This window comes from Dicentrarchus labrax, unplaced genomic scaffold (assembly GCF_905237075.1).
Source record: "Dicentrarchus labrax unplaced genomic scaffold, dlabrax2021, whole genome shotgun sequence".
NCBI classification, from domain to species: domain Eukaryota; kingdom Metazoa; phylum Chordata; class Actinopteri; family Moronidae; genus Dicentrarchus; species Dicentrarchus labrax.
In genome coordinates, this window is record NW_026136713.1 from 26,083,154 (window position 1) to 26,099,798 (window position 16,645).

At 43.6% G+C, this 16,645-nt stretch overlaps 1 protein-coding gene across 4 annotated transcripts; it reads right to left on the reverse strand.

Annotated features, from left to right (window-relative positions):
* Nucleotides 1–666: 666 nt before the first annotated feature.
* Nucleotides 667–16,188, reverse strand: LOC127374463 (NLR family CARD domain-containing protein 3). Of its 4 annotated transcripts, none has more exons than XM_051419791.1 (10): nucleotides 16,039–16,187; nucleotides 15,814–15,905; nucleotides 14,370–14,908; nucleotides 13,072–13,623; nucleotides 12,696–12,788; nucleotides 10,614–12,447; nucleotides 10,014–10,187; nucleotides 8,917–9,090; nucleotides 8,090–8,136; nucleotides 667–2,675 (listed from the first exon to the last, which is right to left on the reverse strand). In XM_051419791.1, the coding sequence occupies exons 3-10, from the start codon at nucleotides 14,830–14,832 to the stop codon at nucleotides 2,152–2,154; spliced, it is 3,861 nt and encodes a 1,286-aa protein (XP_051275751.1). In that variant the 5' UTR covers nucleotides 14,833–14,908; nucleotides 15,814–15,905; nucleotides 16,039–16,187; the 3' UTR covers nucleotides 667–2,151. The 4 variants fall into 4 exon arrangements, with proteins under 4 accessions (XP_051275751.1, XP_051275750.1, XP_051275752.1 ...); XM_051419790.1 differs by having other exon boundaries at nucleotides 14,370–14,925; XM_051419793.1 differs by lacking the exon at nucleotides 667–2,675 and adding an exon at nucleotides 2,688–3,410 and having other exon boundaries at nucleotides 14,370–14,925; nucleotides 16,039–16,188.
* Nucleotides 16,189–16,645: the final 457 nt, after the last annotated feature.

Consider the following 16,645-nt stretch of genomic DNA (forward strand, 5'->3'; position numbering starts at 1 on the left):
CTCCAGACTCCCAAATGTACATAATCAAATGATTATAAAGTTGGTTTTGCATAATATGTCCCCTTTAACTGTGTTGGGGGTGTCTGCCTCCAGAACCACAACTGGAAGCTGGTTCCACAGGAGAGGAGCTTGGTAACTGAAGGCTCTGGCTCCTGTTCTACTTTTAGAGACTATAGGAACCACAAGTAGCCCAGCATTCAGAGAACGTAGTGTTCTAGTGGGGTAATAGGGTACTATGAGCTCTTTAAGGGAGCCAATGCAGAGAAGCTAGTACAGGAGAGATGTGATCTCTTTTTCTAGTTCCTGTCAGTACTCGTGCTGCAGCGTTCTGAATTAATTGGAGCGTTTTAATGGACTTATTGGGGCAACCTGATAATAAAGAGTTGCAGTAATCCAGCCTTGAAGTAACAAATGCATGGATTAGTTTTTCTGCATCTGTCTGTGATAGGATGTGTCTAATTTTTGTAATATTACGTAAATGAAAGTATGCAGTCCTGGAGGTCTGCTTTATGTGGGAGTTAAATGACAAATCCTGATCAAAGATAACTCCAAGATTCCTGACAGTGGTGCTAGAGGCCAAGGTAATGCCATCTAGAGTAACTATATCTTTAGACAGTGAGTTTTGGAGGTGAGGTCCCTAAAACATTTTACAAATAAACTTAAATCTACTGTCATCAAGTTTATTTTATTTGTACACCACAAAGAGCCAAACATTACAGCAGTCAAATAAAAATGTAAAAACAGAATAAACAAGAGGCAATCAAACACTGGTACTGTACGTTTGAGCATTCTCAGCTGTCCTGCAGATGCAATTCGAGACCTTGTCAACTCCCTGAATTGTCCAAGCTGACATCTGAGATCCTGCCATCGGTGGAGGGGTGAGTTATGGCTGTGTTTCCCAACCTAAGGGTTGGGACCACTATTAGGGGTCACCAAAGCTTCACAAGAGGTCCTGAGGCCTTCTTGATTTCATGGGGTGAAGGAAAACTTAAAAAATATACAGTCGGTCTATATCTCAGAATTTTATTTTTGTGAAGAAAACAAAATGAAACTGTCAATTTTAAAGTTTAGATCACACTGTAAAAGCAGATAAGTTAATTTAACTCAAAAAATGGAAAGAAATTTGAAAAGGCCAACCGATTGCAACTAACTCATCACCGCTCTCGTCTGTATTTGACGAGCTGGGCATGAGAAGTGTGTGGCATGGCAGTGCAGCTTGTAGGAGAAACTACGGTGGCCGCAAAAAAAGACTGGCTCCCCCTGTAGATGCAAACAGTTCATTCTAAGGTAATTGCAATAAGCGGAATAAAAGGATGCCAAAATAACTACATCATTATCTATTTTTAACGAGAACATTTTTAGTGCCATTTTCTTAGAGTTAGGATAGCTAGAGATGCAGGCGTTATTGTCATCTGTATTCTGCCCCTACTCTGCATCTGACTGGCTCTGACTGGGAAATTACCAACATTACCGAACCAAACAAAGCAACAAAGAACATTAGCCATTTAGAAGCAGAGGGCGGATCTTTGCAGAATTGCCCTGATATTTAGGGGTCCGTAGGCTACTTAGACTCACCCAGAAGTTGTTGTCTGCATTAAAAAGTAAGTGCTCAGTACTGGTGAATACTGGCCCATTTCAGACACTGTTGCTTTCTGAAAGGAGTTTGGAATTTTATAAAGTAGAACTGATAGCTGGAATCAAGTAATATATATAACACATTTTCCAACTTCTTCTCTTCCCTTTATTGGTGTCTTTACATGGACTTTCTTTTTAATTTATTGTATTTATTCACATTTAGTCATTGCTTACAAGAGAGACTTCTTAGACTCAGCAGAGATGTTTGTAATGACTGAATGAAGTCTGAAGCTCTTGCGCTGCCTGTGCTACTGAGGGAGCGTGTGTATAAATGATCAGCATAAAAATACATGTCCTTATCAAAATCATTTATAAAAATAGAAAACAAAATAGGTCCCATCATAGAACCCTGGGGGACACCTTCCGTTATTTCAAGAAAATCTGATATACTGCCCTCTGCATGAACAATAAGATTTGTAAAGTCATTGCTCATGTATGGCTGATGTACGTATCCGTACAGAGGATATGATTTGTTCATTTCCAAGTAATTTACTCACATCAGTAAGCTAGGAAAGGCTACAGCTTACACAGAGACACTGAGGACTTATCATTGTCCAGCCCACAGTGCAACCCAAACCCAGGATAAAGAGGTTCAGTGAATGTGGTGTTGAAGGTGTGGAGGTGGATCAATGTGTCAGAGCAGACTCTGTAGAAAGACAGAGTGCCAGCAGGACAGTCCACATACACTGCTACTCTGTTAGAGACAAAGGGGGAAGGGGAGGAAGAGGAGGAGGAGGAGTAGTGAAGTTTGTTGTTGTGGTAGGCATAGTATCTGTTGAAGCAGTTCAGACTCCAGGACTGATCATTCTGTCCAAACTGAGGGCTGTTTTCTTTCCTTCTCGTTTCTATGTAAGTCACTGCGATAGCGACTTCTCCGCTCCACTTGACCTCCCAGTAACAGCGACCAGTCAGACCATTTCTACACAGCAGCTCACAATTAATATATCTTGGACACTCTGACAATGTCGCCTTCCTGTTGTTGTGAGACAGTTTGAGGTACGAGTTTGCTGTGTTTGGGTCCAGCTCCAAGTCACAGGCGTCTGAAATCAGTATCAGAATCAGACATACTTTAATAATCCCAGGGAGAAATTACTTTCATTACATACTCCATATGTAATAGACATACATATATTAAGAACACACACACATATATATATATACATAGTATAATTTAAAGTCACACTTTCAAATATGCAAAAATGGTAAGTGTAAAGTGGTCACAGGCTTCCTCTTCACCAGAGGCACATAGTAGGATGTTGGGTTTGCAGAGGGAGGGATGTACGACGACGATGATGACGTGCGCAATCTCTCTTGGTAGTTGATATGGACTGGAGTTGGAGTCCAACGGCCAGCAGGTCAACATCCGGGCCACAGAGCTGTTCGCTCTCGGTTCAATACTGGTCCGCCCGGACGGTGTGGAAGCCATCGACGGAGACCTTCTGGTCCATAATGTCCCTGTGCAGCCATGTCTCAGTGAAACACATCAGACTGCACTCCCGGTACTCTGCGTGGCTCCGCGTTATTGCTGTTAGCTCCTTCATTTTGTTGCCTGGAGACCGTACATTCTCCATAACAACAGAGTGGAGACTCTGCTTAAATCTTCTCCTTCTCCATAAGCCCGTCCGACCCTCCTCTCTTCCCCCGATGTTGCTTCCCTCCTCTGCATCCCCGGTGTGTTTTTCTCCAGAGATGTGGTAAATCAGCTGCTCTGTCCACCAAGCTGGCCGGCATAAGCGCGATCGGCTGTTCTCCGGAGTAAACAAGGGCAGCGTGTCCTAGTGGAAGTGGCATTAAAACACGAAAAAAAACCCAAAAAACTCTCTCAAACAACATCGTTAGAGAGGGCAGGACTTCATAGAGTTACGGTGGAAAAATAAGATCGAACCAAGTTAAAAAAAACAGACTGGATTAACGTAACAGGCAGCATGCAGCTTTTCGTGCACGCGCCATGGAATGATGGGTAAGCACTTGAATTTTGAGATCATATTGACTACTAGTTGGTAAGTCCATCACATACATTTATCACAGATATGTTGTCAGTCTCAAAGTAATTTTAGTGCTTTTATGTGTGATTAGATATAAAATAAATGCAAAGACCAAAACAGAGGTAGAGTGATACTCTTTCATTCTGATCATCGAACTCTAAAATAAGACTAATGGTGTTTTAACATCCAGATGAAATGAAAAATGTCAATTTTAACCCTTTAGTCAACTTTCGGCACCGGCGCAAGCAGGATGCTTATCCAGTAGCTCCATACGTGTCGTGTTGTTTTTAATACTTTAAGTGTGTTTTTTTAAACTTTTAACTCAGTATATTACACTAGCTGTGGAGAACTCTATATATCCTATGGATAAAATGACTTTTTACGGACAACATAGCGGTGGACATCTTGGTTATTCAAGGGAGAAGCTGCTTTCACTACAAACAATGGGACGTGCCGGCATTTTCCACCACATATCTGAAGAGCTGATGAGGAGGCACCGAGGCTGCAGAGCCGGAGCGAAGGTGAAGGCTAGGCTAGCGGCTAAGCAGTGGAAGTACAAGCCCTTGGTTCCGTGGATAGTGATGGGGAATGTGAACTGTCTGACCAACAAGACGGACGAGCTGGCTGCCCTTGTGAGGACGTACAGGGAGTGCAGTTTACTTTGCCTCTCTGAAACCTGGCTAACCCAGAAACCCCCGGAGGCTAATGTGGATCTACCTGGATTTACCACAGTGAGAGCGGACCAGGACTGTGGACGCAGGAGCAAAAGCAAAGGAGGGGGACTCACACTGTTTATCAACAACAGATGCAACCAGGGGCATGTTGCTGTGAAGGAGATTGTCTGCAACAGAGACATCGAGTTGCTGGTGGTAGGTCTCAGACCGTACTACATGCCTAGAGAGTTCTCCCACGCCATTGCAGTTGTTGTTTAAGTCCCTCTAAGTAAAGCATGCACGCAAGACTGCGTGTGATGTCATACACTCCACCATCACGAGACTGCAAACACAACATCCGGACGCATTCATCGCCATCTCCGGGGATTTCAACCACGTGACACTGGACTCCACACTGCCAGACTTTCGCCAGTTTGTAAGCTGCCCCACCAGGAAGAACAGGACATTAGACCTCCTGTATGCCAACGTGAGGGAAGCTTCCACTGCCACTCCTTTGCCCCCACTGGGAAAGTCTGACCATAACCTGGTCCTGCTCATGCCACAGTACAAACTGCAGATCCAGACAGAGTCCACGACCAAACGCTCCTTCATGAAATGGTCTCCTGAGGCAGCGGAGGCTCTGAGGGACTGCTTTAAATGTACTGACTGGAGCGTCCTGCAGGAAGCACATGTGAGGACATCGAGGGGGTCACACACTGCACTACAGACTACCTGAACTTCTGCATGGACGTTGTGGTCCCCATCAGAACTGTAGGTTGTTTCCCCAACAACAAGCTCTGGATCACCAGTAATGTCAAGGACATCCTGAACAGGAAGAAGAGGGCATTCAAGGATGGTGACCAAGATGAGCTGAAGCACGTACAGGGGGAACTCGAGGTTCACCTGAGAGAGGCGAAGGAGGACTACAGAAGGAAGGTAGAACAGAAGCTGCATAACAACATGAGTGAGGTCTGGGATCGCATGAAACCATCACAGGCTGCAAGAATAAGGGCAACATCACAGGAAAGGGGGATGCTGGGAGAGCAAACCTCCCCACCACCATCACCAACGATCAGGTGAGCAGAGAGCTGAGCAGGCTTCATCCAAGGAAAGCAGCGGGCCCGGACAGAGTGTGTCCAAGGATGCTTAAAGCCTGTTCTGCTGAACTTGGGGAGCCACTCCAGCATGTCTTCAACCTGAGCCTGCAGCTGGGAAGGGTCCCAGTGCTCTGGAAGACTTCATGTCTCATCCCGGTTCCTAAAACAAAACACCCCAGGGAGCCGGGTGACTTCAGACCGCTAGCACTGACGTCACACATAATGAAGACGTTCGAACGGCTGCTGCTCCATGTCCTCAGACTCCAGATCCACCATGCACAAGATCCACTGCAGTTTGGATACCAGGAGAAGGTGGGCATGGAGGATGCCATCCTCTATCTGCTCCATAGGGCCCACTCTCATCTGGACAAGAAAAGCGGCGCTATGAGAATCACGTTTTTTGATTTCTCCAGCGCCTTCAACACCATCCGGCCGCTCCTGCTGAGAGACAAGCTGGCAGAGATGAGGGTGGACCCACTCCTGGTGACATGGATTATGGACTACCTAACGGAGAGACCACAGTACGTCAGACTGAAGGGCTGCAAGTCAGACACTTAGGTCAGCAGCACCGGAGCACCACAGGGGACCGTGCTCTCTCCCGTCCTTTTCACTGTGTACACATCTGACTTCCAGTACAACTCTGGGCTCTGCCACATGCAGAAATACTCAGCAGCACTGCGATAGTTGGCTGTATCAAGGATGGACGGGAGGGGGAGTACAGGAGCCTGGTCGAGTACTTTGTGAGGTGGTGCAGGTCCAACCATCTGCAGCTGAACACCTCCAAGACCAAGGAGATGGTGGTGGACTTCAGAAGGAGGAAACCACATCTCCAACCCATGTCCATCGAGGGGGGCGATGTGGAGGTGGTTAGGACCTTTAAATATCTGGGGCTGCAGTTGGACGACAAGCTGGACTGGACAGCAAATATCGACACTTTACACAGGAAAGGGCAGAGCCGTCTGTACTTCCTGAGAAGGCTGGGGTCCTTCAACATCTGCAAAAAAATGCTCTTTTATGCTGTGGTTTGCTGAGGAGTAAGCAGCAAGAAAAGAGACGCCGGTCAACTGGACACAGAGCTGGACTCTCTGGTGACAGTGGCAGAAAGAAGGACCCTGGACAAACTGCTGTCCATACTGGACAACACCCACCACCCTCTGCACAACACCTTCACCAGACAGAGGAGTGTGTTCAGTGGCAGACTGCTGTCCCAGTATATGTTTATATTTTATCTTTTATTTTATTTTTAATTTTATTCTTAAGGTCATCTTAAGGTCTATCTATCTATCTATCTATCTATCTATCTATCTATCTATCTATCTATCTTTTAAGATTACCTTTATTGTACCTCTATTTAACAATCTTTGCCAACATTTTTTTACAAAAACTCAATTTCTTTGTATTTTATATCAAAATCCAATCATTGTGTCTTCCTGTAAAACAAAATGTGACGCATGCTTACGTCAGCATGAACAAACTGATTTCAACCAATAATGTCATGACATTCACCCGTCAATCAATCTTAAACTGTTAGCCACACAGAGTAAAGATTTATTAGTTAGCTAACCTCACTGATTTCTAATGGGTCCGCTGCAGCAGCTGGACTCGGGGGACGTGACTCACAGCACTATTCGCTACCGAGACAAGTCCCTCCCTAACTGCCTGTTTTTGCAGGGAATACGTGAATATGAGGAAGGAAACAGATCTCTGATTTCTGTTTCACCTGGACTTTAATACCTGTTTGCTCTGGTCCGAATCAGTTTATGAATTTGTAAACTTTGAGTGTTTTCCTTTGGATCATTTTCTTTTTACACTGATAAAAATCCCAGTGAACCAAAATGCATCGCTACAAACCCTGTGAGAGCGTTCACTCTGGTAATTGGTGAGATATAGCTGGGGCTGGAGCAACGAGGTAAATATAAACAGAAGATAACTGAAGCACACCCCCGGCCCCCTTTTTGAAAATTGGAACCATCTCAAGGGGAATCTGATCCATACCTGGTTCCTTGCTGCTGAGGAGCTCAGCAACTTCTGCCAGGGATATGAGCAAAAGCTCCTGCAAGTCTTCAGACTCAATCCTTCCAGGTTCCTTTGTCGTTGCCCACATGAACATTGAAGTCTGAATTCTCCCAGTAGAACTGTAGAGCTCCAAACAGAATTATTTCCAGGACCCCACGACAGACTCTAAGAAGGCCGGGTACTCTAAGCAGCCATTTGGTACATGTGGAAAGCCTTTCCCACAATAACTCACAGTCGGATAGAAACTACCCTCTTGTTCTCTGGGGAGTAAGTATCTCCAAACCTGCCTGACACCTCACACCCTGGGCAACTCCAGAAAAGAAGACAGTCCAGCCCCTCTCAAGGAGTTTAGTTCCAGAACCAGTGCTATGCCTAGAAGTGAGCCCCACTATATCTAATTGGTTTTGTTAAACCTTCTGTACCAGCTGCAGTTCCTTCCCTGCAAGAGAGGGGACATTCCACATCTCTAGGTCCAGACTTAATGCGTCAGGTAGGTTGCAAAGCATGCCTAATCCTGCATGTGTGGATGATTGTTTGGTTTCTGTTTCCCAAATTTGTTTTTATCTTAACCTCATCATGCTAGCCTCCGCTGTGAGGTATAGATCTTCACTGCACTCTCTGTTTTTATAAATTCCATTTCATGTGAGAAATTAAGTGTATAACTGATTTGTTGTCATGAATCAAACCAAATAAAAACACTTACACTTCCTCAAACCAGGTTTCAGCCTCTGCTCTCCGCCATGTTCCATCCTGGAGAACAAAACACAGTCAGACACCAGTGGTGCAGGGAAGTGACCATTATCATACACAGTAGAGCAGAGCCAAACCTTTTTTATGTTCACGCAACCATCTAAAACCACCTGCCCGCTAGGGCAGCAGTAATACATCACTGCACAGCTAACATCCACTTTTGCCACTACTTAGTTGATAGTACACAGTCCTGAAATTCTTCCTTTCAGGAGAAGCTCTCTATGATTGTATAATGCAATTGTCCCCAGTTGTGTTGGGAAACAACAGCATGTATATAGGAAATTATAAAAAACAAGCTCTTAAAAATATAAGCAATTTGTCATGCTGCTAACACCATTAGAGGCCGTTCAGATGTTGTGTCTAAACATGCATGGAAAACACCACTTTATCCTTTTGTCAAAGACGCTTTGGAGGTTGCACCTGTCTAACGTTAGTAATGTAAAAACAGCGCTTCATCATGCTCACCAGTTACCCCAAGTACTGAGTTTACATACATTTATCTGCAGATATTGTTCTTTCTATTTGTGTCAAAACAAAATGAACTTGATGTTCGTACAGCTCTGGGTATGCCTGGACGAGTATAATCAGCTGCTCCTCAATATTCAGTAGCAACTCCTCAAACAATTCTTGTGGAGCTGATTGGTCCAGTCTTGTCACTTGTCAATGAATGCCGTTTTGAGCGTTCTTGTCCTGCGTCTCCATTCAAAATAATGAATTTGTGCACAAAAGACACAATATCTGTCTAACCCAAAAAGTATCCAGTCTGTTGTCAGCCTGTACCTGAGCGTGTCCAGTCTCCAGTGTGGATCCTCCAGTCGAGCAGACAGCAGCTTCACTCCTGGGTCTCCTGGGTGATTGTAGCTCAGGTCCAGCTCTTTTAGATGGGAGGGGTTGGAACTTAAAGCTGAACCCAAAAAAGCACAGCCTTCCTCTGTGACCATACAGCCCAACAACCTGCATCATCATATAGAAGCAAGCAATTCTCAGGTTTCAATGTCAGTTAACCTTAACTCATTTAATAATAAACTATTCATATCTTCCTAAAATGTATTGATGATAAATCCTAATCATTACATACACTATGACGCTTAAGCAATTTAAGTTTGGTTAAAAGTTTTGTACAGCTACTTGTGTTTTGACAACATTAGAACCGGGGTCTTCATCTACATTTCTCCAAGGGCCAGACACTGTGGGGGCCGAACTGCATAAAAATGGGACGCGGTGAAAATCAGCTTTTCTGTTACCATTTTAACACTTTTTGGGAGGCTAAACATGCCTGATAACTCATGAAACTTTGCACAAAATTCAGTTGTGGCGAAGGCTGAGGTATTGTCTTGGTCCTGTGGATGGGCGTCGCAAAATGGCTTAGCCACGTCCCCCAGAATCAGCCCCCAAGACAAGTATGACTGACATGTATGGAAATTGGTACGCATGTGTTTCATGATGGGACAAGCAAAAAAGCCTCTTGGACCCATAACCCAAACCCAACAGAAAGTCGGCCATTTTGAATTTTGTGGTCATTTACACACGTTGTATTTGAACAATTCCCTCCTAGGGAATTTATCGGATCAACTTCAGATTTAATCAGCGCAATCTAAAGACATTCATGATTAAAAGTTGACTATAACTTGATTGTACATTGTCCATTGGGCTCCAAACTTCACTTGTCTGATAAGAGTCCCGCCCTGCAGTTAAAACGTGTTACGACGGCACGTGATGCGGCCGCAGCATGCCCCGAGTTGCATGGAGTGCAAGGGCCCATTCATTGCTGCATGCTGCTTTAATTATTGTTATTATTATTATTATTATTATCATTATTATTACTGGTAGCATAAAATCTAAACTGTCATGTTGCCTCCAATATCATGAATACTGACCTGAGAGTTTCCAGTGTACAATGTTGACTCTCCAGTCCAGCGGACAGCAGCTTCACTCCTAAATCCTGCAGGTCGTTGTCACTCAGGTCCAGCTCTCTCAGACTAGAGGACTGGGAGCTGAGAACTGAGGACAGAGCTTCACAGCTTTTCTCTGAGAGGTCACAGCAGCTTAACCTGAAGAAGAGGAATGCTGTGTGTTGAGTGATTATGCTGTATCTACAGTGGTCCTCTTTCTTTTAAACTGATCTGAGATGCTGTATTGAGGCGATCTATACAGTGATAATGATATTTTTTTCTGTTCTGAACTTGGCTGTTTAATAAAGTCAACTTTCCGCAGGATGCCCCATGTTACCCAAGTGACAATTCCCTCTTACACAAATACCGTCATATACCCCGGTGAAATCGGTGGAAGGTATGAAAATATTGATACCGCCCAAGTTTACGTGTTTGGTCACTACCGACAGAGATCAATCAGAGTGAATACAACATGAAGCACATCTAAAAAAGACATTACAGCACCCTCAAATGGTAAATGGACCTGTACTGGGGGACTCCTGTCAAGCCTTTGTATCAATAATAATTAATTATCTGTGCACTTACAGAGCTTTCTTGGAGGCTTTGACCACTGGCAGCAGCCTCAAAAGAGCCTCCTCTGAACCAGAGTATTTCTTCAGGTCAAACACGTCCAGATCTTTTTCTGATGACAGTATGATGAAGACCAGAGCTGACCACTGAGCAGGAGACAGTTTATTTGTGGAGAGACTTCCTGAAGTCAGGTACTGTTGGATCTCCTCCACTGGAGAATAATAATTCAGTTCATTCAGACAATGTAACAGATTGATGCTTCTCTCTGGAGATGCATTCTTCCTAATCTTCTTCTTGATGTACTCAATTGTTTTCTGGTTGGTCTTTGAGTGCCTTCTCACCTGTGTCAGTTGTAGGAGAGTCTGATTGGTATGCAGTGAAAGACCCAGGAGGAAGCGGAGGAACAAGTCCAGGTGTCCATTTGGACTCTTTAAGGCCTTGTTCACAGCACTTTTGTGGACATTTGTTGTGGAGGTTTTGCTGAAACACATCAGCAGACTTTGGACTGTCAACCGTGATGTCTGCATTACATTTCTGTTGCAGTCGATGTGCGATATGGTCACATGAAATGCAGCCAGAAACTCCTGAATGCTCAATTGAGTAAAGCAAAACATCATCTTCTGGTCGTCTTCCATTTTCTGGCTACACAGGGGTTTGAAGATCTTTGTGAATACTTCTGAGTACTTTGAGGCTGCTCTGATATGGATTCCGCTGTGTTTCAGGTCTTCCTCATCGAAGACTGTGTTGCTCTTCATTAGCTGGTGAAAAGCTAGTTTCGCCAATGACTGAATATACTGAATGCACTTTTCTGGGCCATACTTCCATTTAGTCTTGTTGATCTGAACCACCAGGAAGTGGATGTACATCTCAGTCAGGGTCTTGGGCAGCTGTCCTCCCTCTCTGGTCTTCAACACATCCTCCAGAACTGTAGCAGTGATCCAGCAGAAGACTGGGATGTGGCACATGAAGTGGATGCTTTGTGATGTCTTGATGTGGGAGATGATTCTGCTGGCCTGCTCCTCATCTCTGAACCTCTTCCTGAAGTACTCCACCTTCTGTGGGTCAGTGAACCCTCTGACCTCTGTCACCATGTCAACACACTCAGGAGGGATCTGATTGGCTGCTGCAGGTCGTGAGGTTATCCAGAGGCGAGCAGAGGGAAGCAGTTTCCCTCTGATGAGGTTTGTCACTAGCACATCCACTGAGGCTGACTTTGTCACATCATGAAAGCTTTTTGTTTCGCCTACGAGGTCTAGTTGAAGGTGGCTCTCATCCAGTCCGTCAAACACGAACAGAAGTTTGAATTTACTTTGGTCAAAGCTGGAGTTTCTTGGGTTCTGTAAAGTTGTGAAGATGTCATTAAGAGTCTCCTCTTCAATTAAGTTGGTTTCTGGGATACATGTGTGAATTAACTCTGCCAAACGAAACCTTTGTCTGCTCCACAGATTTAGCTGCCGTACAGAGAAGGGGAATACGAGATGCAAATCTTGATTGGCTCTTTTTTCAGCCCAGTCCAACAAAAACGTCTGCACGAGGACTGATTTGCCAATTCCTGCAATCCCATTGGTCAGAACTGTTCTTATATGTGTGCTTCTTGTGGAAGCGTGTTTGAAGATGTCGCTGGGGTTAATTGGACTTTCTGTTTCTCTTTGTGTTCCTGAAGCCATCTCGAGCTTGGTGTGTATGTGTGTGATGAACAGCTCAGGGTTCATATCATGTGAAAGCTCCTCGTGTTGCTTCTCTATCCACCCTCCCTGTGCACACTTGAACATGTTCTGGAGGTCCGACTGCAATGTGAGCGGGTCTGATGTGTTGGGTTGTGGAAGCTGTAGGACCGGCACCATTACATCTGTGAACAACAAAGTAACATGTATACAAATTTTGAAAGAGTCCGTTATCAGCATCTTTTTGAGCTGTCGGCACTAAACAGACTTTTTCTTGTTTTTTGATTGATAGATTTTAATTTTATATTTATGGATTTACAAAACTCCTGTAGATTTGCAAGATTCCCTTGAAAACGAAGGTGGTGCACTGTAGATTGTTTCTTGTAAGGAACTCTACCAGGAACCATTCATTCAAAGCAGACAACAACTTTACCTTCAGTCAGCCTGCTGACAGCTGGGAGGTCAGAGAGAAGTACAGATGAAGCTGTTGTGTCCTCTGAAGTCTCTCCAACATCCTCGACTTCCACTGACAGAGTAACAAACAGCTCACATTATACTTATTATATACTTATACTATATACTTATACTTAGACTCAGTTTGGCTATATTCGTAATTAACTGATTTACTATTTTGTCAGAAAATAGTGATAAATGTCCACATATGGTGGAAGCGTGGATCGACAAACAAACACAGGACTTTAATCTAATTGAGTGCTGCTGGTTTCCCGTGTGAGGTCAACCAAAATGCGGCCATTTCATGTTACTTTATGCCTCAGTGGTATAGGAAGTAAAACATGACATATTGTTACCTGTGGGCAAATGACTGAGTGGAGTTGGGACGTTTCCTGTTGCATCCTGGGATATTTGCTGGCCTCTGTTCTGGACTCCCTCGTCTTTGCTGTGTATTTTATCCTCCTCTTCTGTCTCTTTTCCTTCTGTAGCTCCTGTTCTCTCCTCCTCCTCTCTACTGTCTGACCCGTCTGTAATAACGGTACCTTCGGGTCCTGGACTGCTGGGGTTTGACAAACTCTCCACCAGATCGTTCCTCCTCATCTTCTTTAAAACCTTCTTGTCCACCTCCACATACTGATGGTTGTAGGTCTGCACCATCAAATCCACGGTGTCCGGCCTGTCGGCGTTCTCCAGTCGGCTCTTTGGGATTGGCGGGAAGTCCTTCAGGAAGTCGGACAAATGACTGTGTGGAGTTGGGATGTTTCCTGTTGCATCCTGGGATATTTGCTGCCCTCTGTTCTGGACTCCCTCGTCTTTACTGTGCATTTTATCTTCCTCTTCTGTCTCCTTTCCTTCTGTAGCTCCTGTTCTCTCCTCCTCCTCTCTCCTGTCCGACCCGTTTCTAATAACTGTATCAATAAAGACAGAAACTCTCAGTTCCCTGACAAATAAATGTGTCTCCATTAAGATGAGAGTCACATCAGAGATACCTTTATCATAATTACTATATAATGGGAAATCCACAACACATAATACAATGGCTGTTTAGTTTTGGGTTTGTCTCCCCTAAACTTACAAAGTTTATATTCATGCTCATTGCCAAGAGACGTCAGGGTTAAAGATCTCCTCCAGACATGTATTAAAAGAGTGGTTCCCAACCAGGGGGTCGGGACTAGGAGTCCCCAAAGTTTCATTGGGGGTCACAAGGCCTTCTTGATTGTAAGGGGTTTAAGAAAAACTTTAAAAATATACACAGTAGGCCAATATGTCAGCATTTGGTTCACTTCTGTGAAGAACAGTAATTTTAAATTATCCAATAGAACAATGACCAAGCATCAGGGACAAGAAAACACTGAATCTGTCAAAAAAAAAAAAGCCTATTAAGTCTGTATGATTTTTAAAACTATAGACAAACACAAACAGTCTGATTGGAACAATAAAGGAGTTGCTGATGCACCGCCGCCTCCATCAATCTGGTCGGCTTCTCCACACTGGGGCTGTGCCGACTGTGTAACAAACTGACTGTGGACGACAGTGGAAAAAGGCTGACTACTCATAGTAACTGAGTAAACTTTCATTATCTGACTGCAATTGATATGAAGCGCAAACCCCACCTCAGTGGTACAAGAAGTAAAGCATGACAACATATCGTTACCTGTGGACAAATGACTGAGTGGAGTTAGGATGTTTTCTGTTGCATCTTGGAATATTTGCTGGCCTCTGCTCTGGACTCCCTCGTCTTTACTGTGTATTTTATCTTCCTCTTCTGTCTCCTTTCCTTCTGTAGCTCCTGTTCTCTCCTCCTCCTCTCTCCTGTCCGACCCGTCTGTAATAACGGTAACTTCGGGTCCTGGACTGCTGGGGTTTGACAAACTCTCCACCAGATCGTTCCTCCTCATCTTCTTTAAAACCTTCTTGGCCACCTCCACACACTGATGGCTGTAGGTCTGCACCATCAGATCCACGGTGTCCGGTCTGTCTGCTTTCTCCAGTCGGCTCTTTGGGATTGGCGGGAAGTCCTTCAGGAAGTCGGCCTGCTGCAGGTACCACTTAAAATTTTTTAGCTCTCGATCTCCCAAATCCTCCAAAGTTTCCAGCAGCTCTATCGCTGTTGCCATTGTTCCTCCGTGCTGAAACCAGAGGAAATCTTCCGCTCCAAGGACAATAAAGGATTTCAGTTCATTGCTTCAGTACCTGTTGGTTTAGATACACTGTAAAAATACCCAAACATTTATTCAACATTTTTGTTGTGAAAACCTCCATAATTATACAAGATATCTGTCAATTAACAAACAAATCCATGTAAAATTACACAATACCCTTTCTACTGTCACTAATTTTACATACATTTAGAAATTAAACTTATTAAACTTGAATTTAACTTAATTTTTTTAATAAACAATAAATATCTGCAAAAAAATTATGGATTTGCAAATGTATTTAAAAATGTATGTTGAAAACAATGACATTTTCTTAAAATAAACAGTAATTTTATGAATATTTACAGTTATTTTACATTAAACATGTAAATTCATGTTCATTTAAAAAAAACAGTGAAATAAAAAGGAACAACCCTTTCAACACACAGATTATTCTTTTACAATGTACGTGGCAATAAGCTATACACATGAGGTTGCAGTTGATATATAGACTCCTGACAGCAGACATGAACCTGTAACAGAAAGGCCCGATTATATAAAAATAACGAGCCAGCACTACGCTGTACACACTGACAGCACCTGCCAGCTTTCTACTGAAATGTAAATTATCATAACGGTCTGCTTGAGTGAGCTTCCTGTTTTCTGTGGCTGCTCACCATCTTCTTCCTGTTACACCAGCGGGTGTGATGCCACTGGAGACACATTTCTATGTGTTCTTTATGGTGAGGTTGCTTCCAGATTCAGGTGTAATTATAATTCATATTATTTCAGTTTAATCTAACGCTGTAAAATCACACCACTGATAAACAGTTGATACCACAAATTAAATTAATGACGAGAGACACTACTTCCTAAAAACATAAAACACATCAAAGCACAAATCAAATACATAAATTAATGTTATAAATTATGGGACTGTAGGGGTGTCGGGTAGCTCACCTGGCAGAACAGTATACCACCTATAGAGGCCAGCCTGTCATCCCCTCTCTCTCTCTCTCTCTCGCTCTCTCTCTCTCTCTCTCTGCAGCTGTCTATAGACATAAAGCAGAAATGCCAAAAAATCATCTGTAATAATAAAAATACTGCTGGTCTGTTTTCCTGCTGTGTCTGCAGACATTACTGGAGTAAACTAACTGTTGAAGGATCATAAAATATTAGTCGTACCTGTTTGTGACAGATGGATGCTGTGACTGCAGATGTTTTCTGATCCGCTGCATATTCTTTCAGGAAGTTATCACATCAGTGTAACCACATCCGTCTGCTGAAGCAATCAGGCTAGTTGAATATTACATTTGTTATTAACATTTGGAACCATGGTAGAGTCTCCACTAGAAATGATTTTTGTAATTCAAACAGTATCAATGATCAAAGGTCTGTCACATATTCATATTTAATGTGAGATGTTTATATTAAAGGAGCTGTGTTAGGGACATGGGAATGAGAACAGAGAATATTTCCCATGTCAGCCTAGCATAGTAGGGAAAGAGATATTTTGGTAGGCTTGCTATCTGGCCTGTGCCACATTTGTCAGTGAATGAACGATCCACTTTCTTCCATGCTGCTTCCTCCTGGTGAGTCAGTCAGGGCAACACATTGAATTGTCCGTCCTTGTTTGCCATTTGCAGCGCTGGCATTGCCCTAAGAGATAGAAGGAAAGTTGTTAGTGCGTGCTTCACATTTGCAGATAGCAATTTGTTTTGGTAACAACACAGCATCAAGGGTGTGATGCGCAATAGGTTTACTTGTGGATGTTAGGAATTTTCCCCCACAC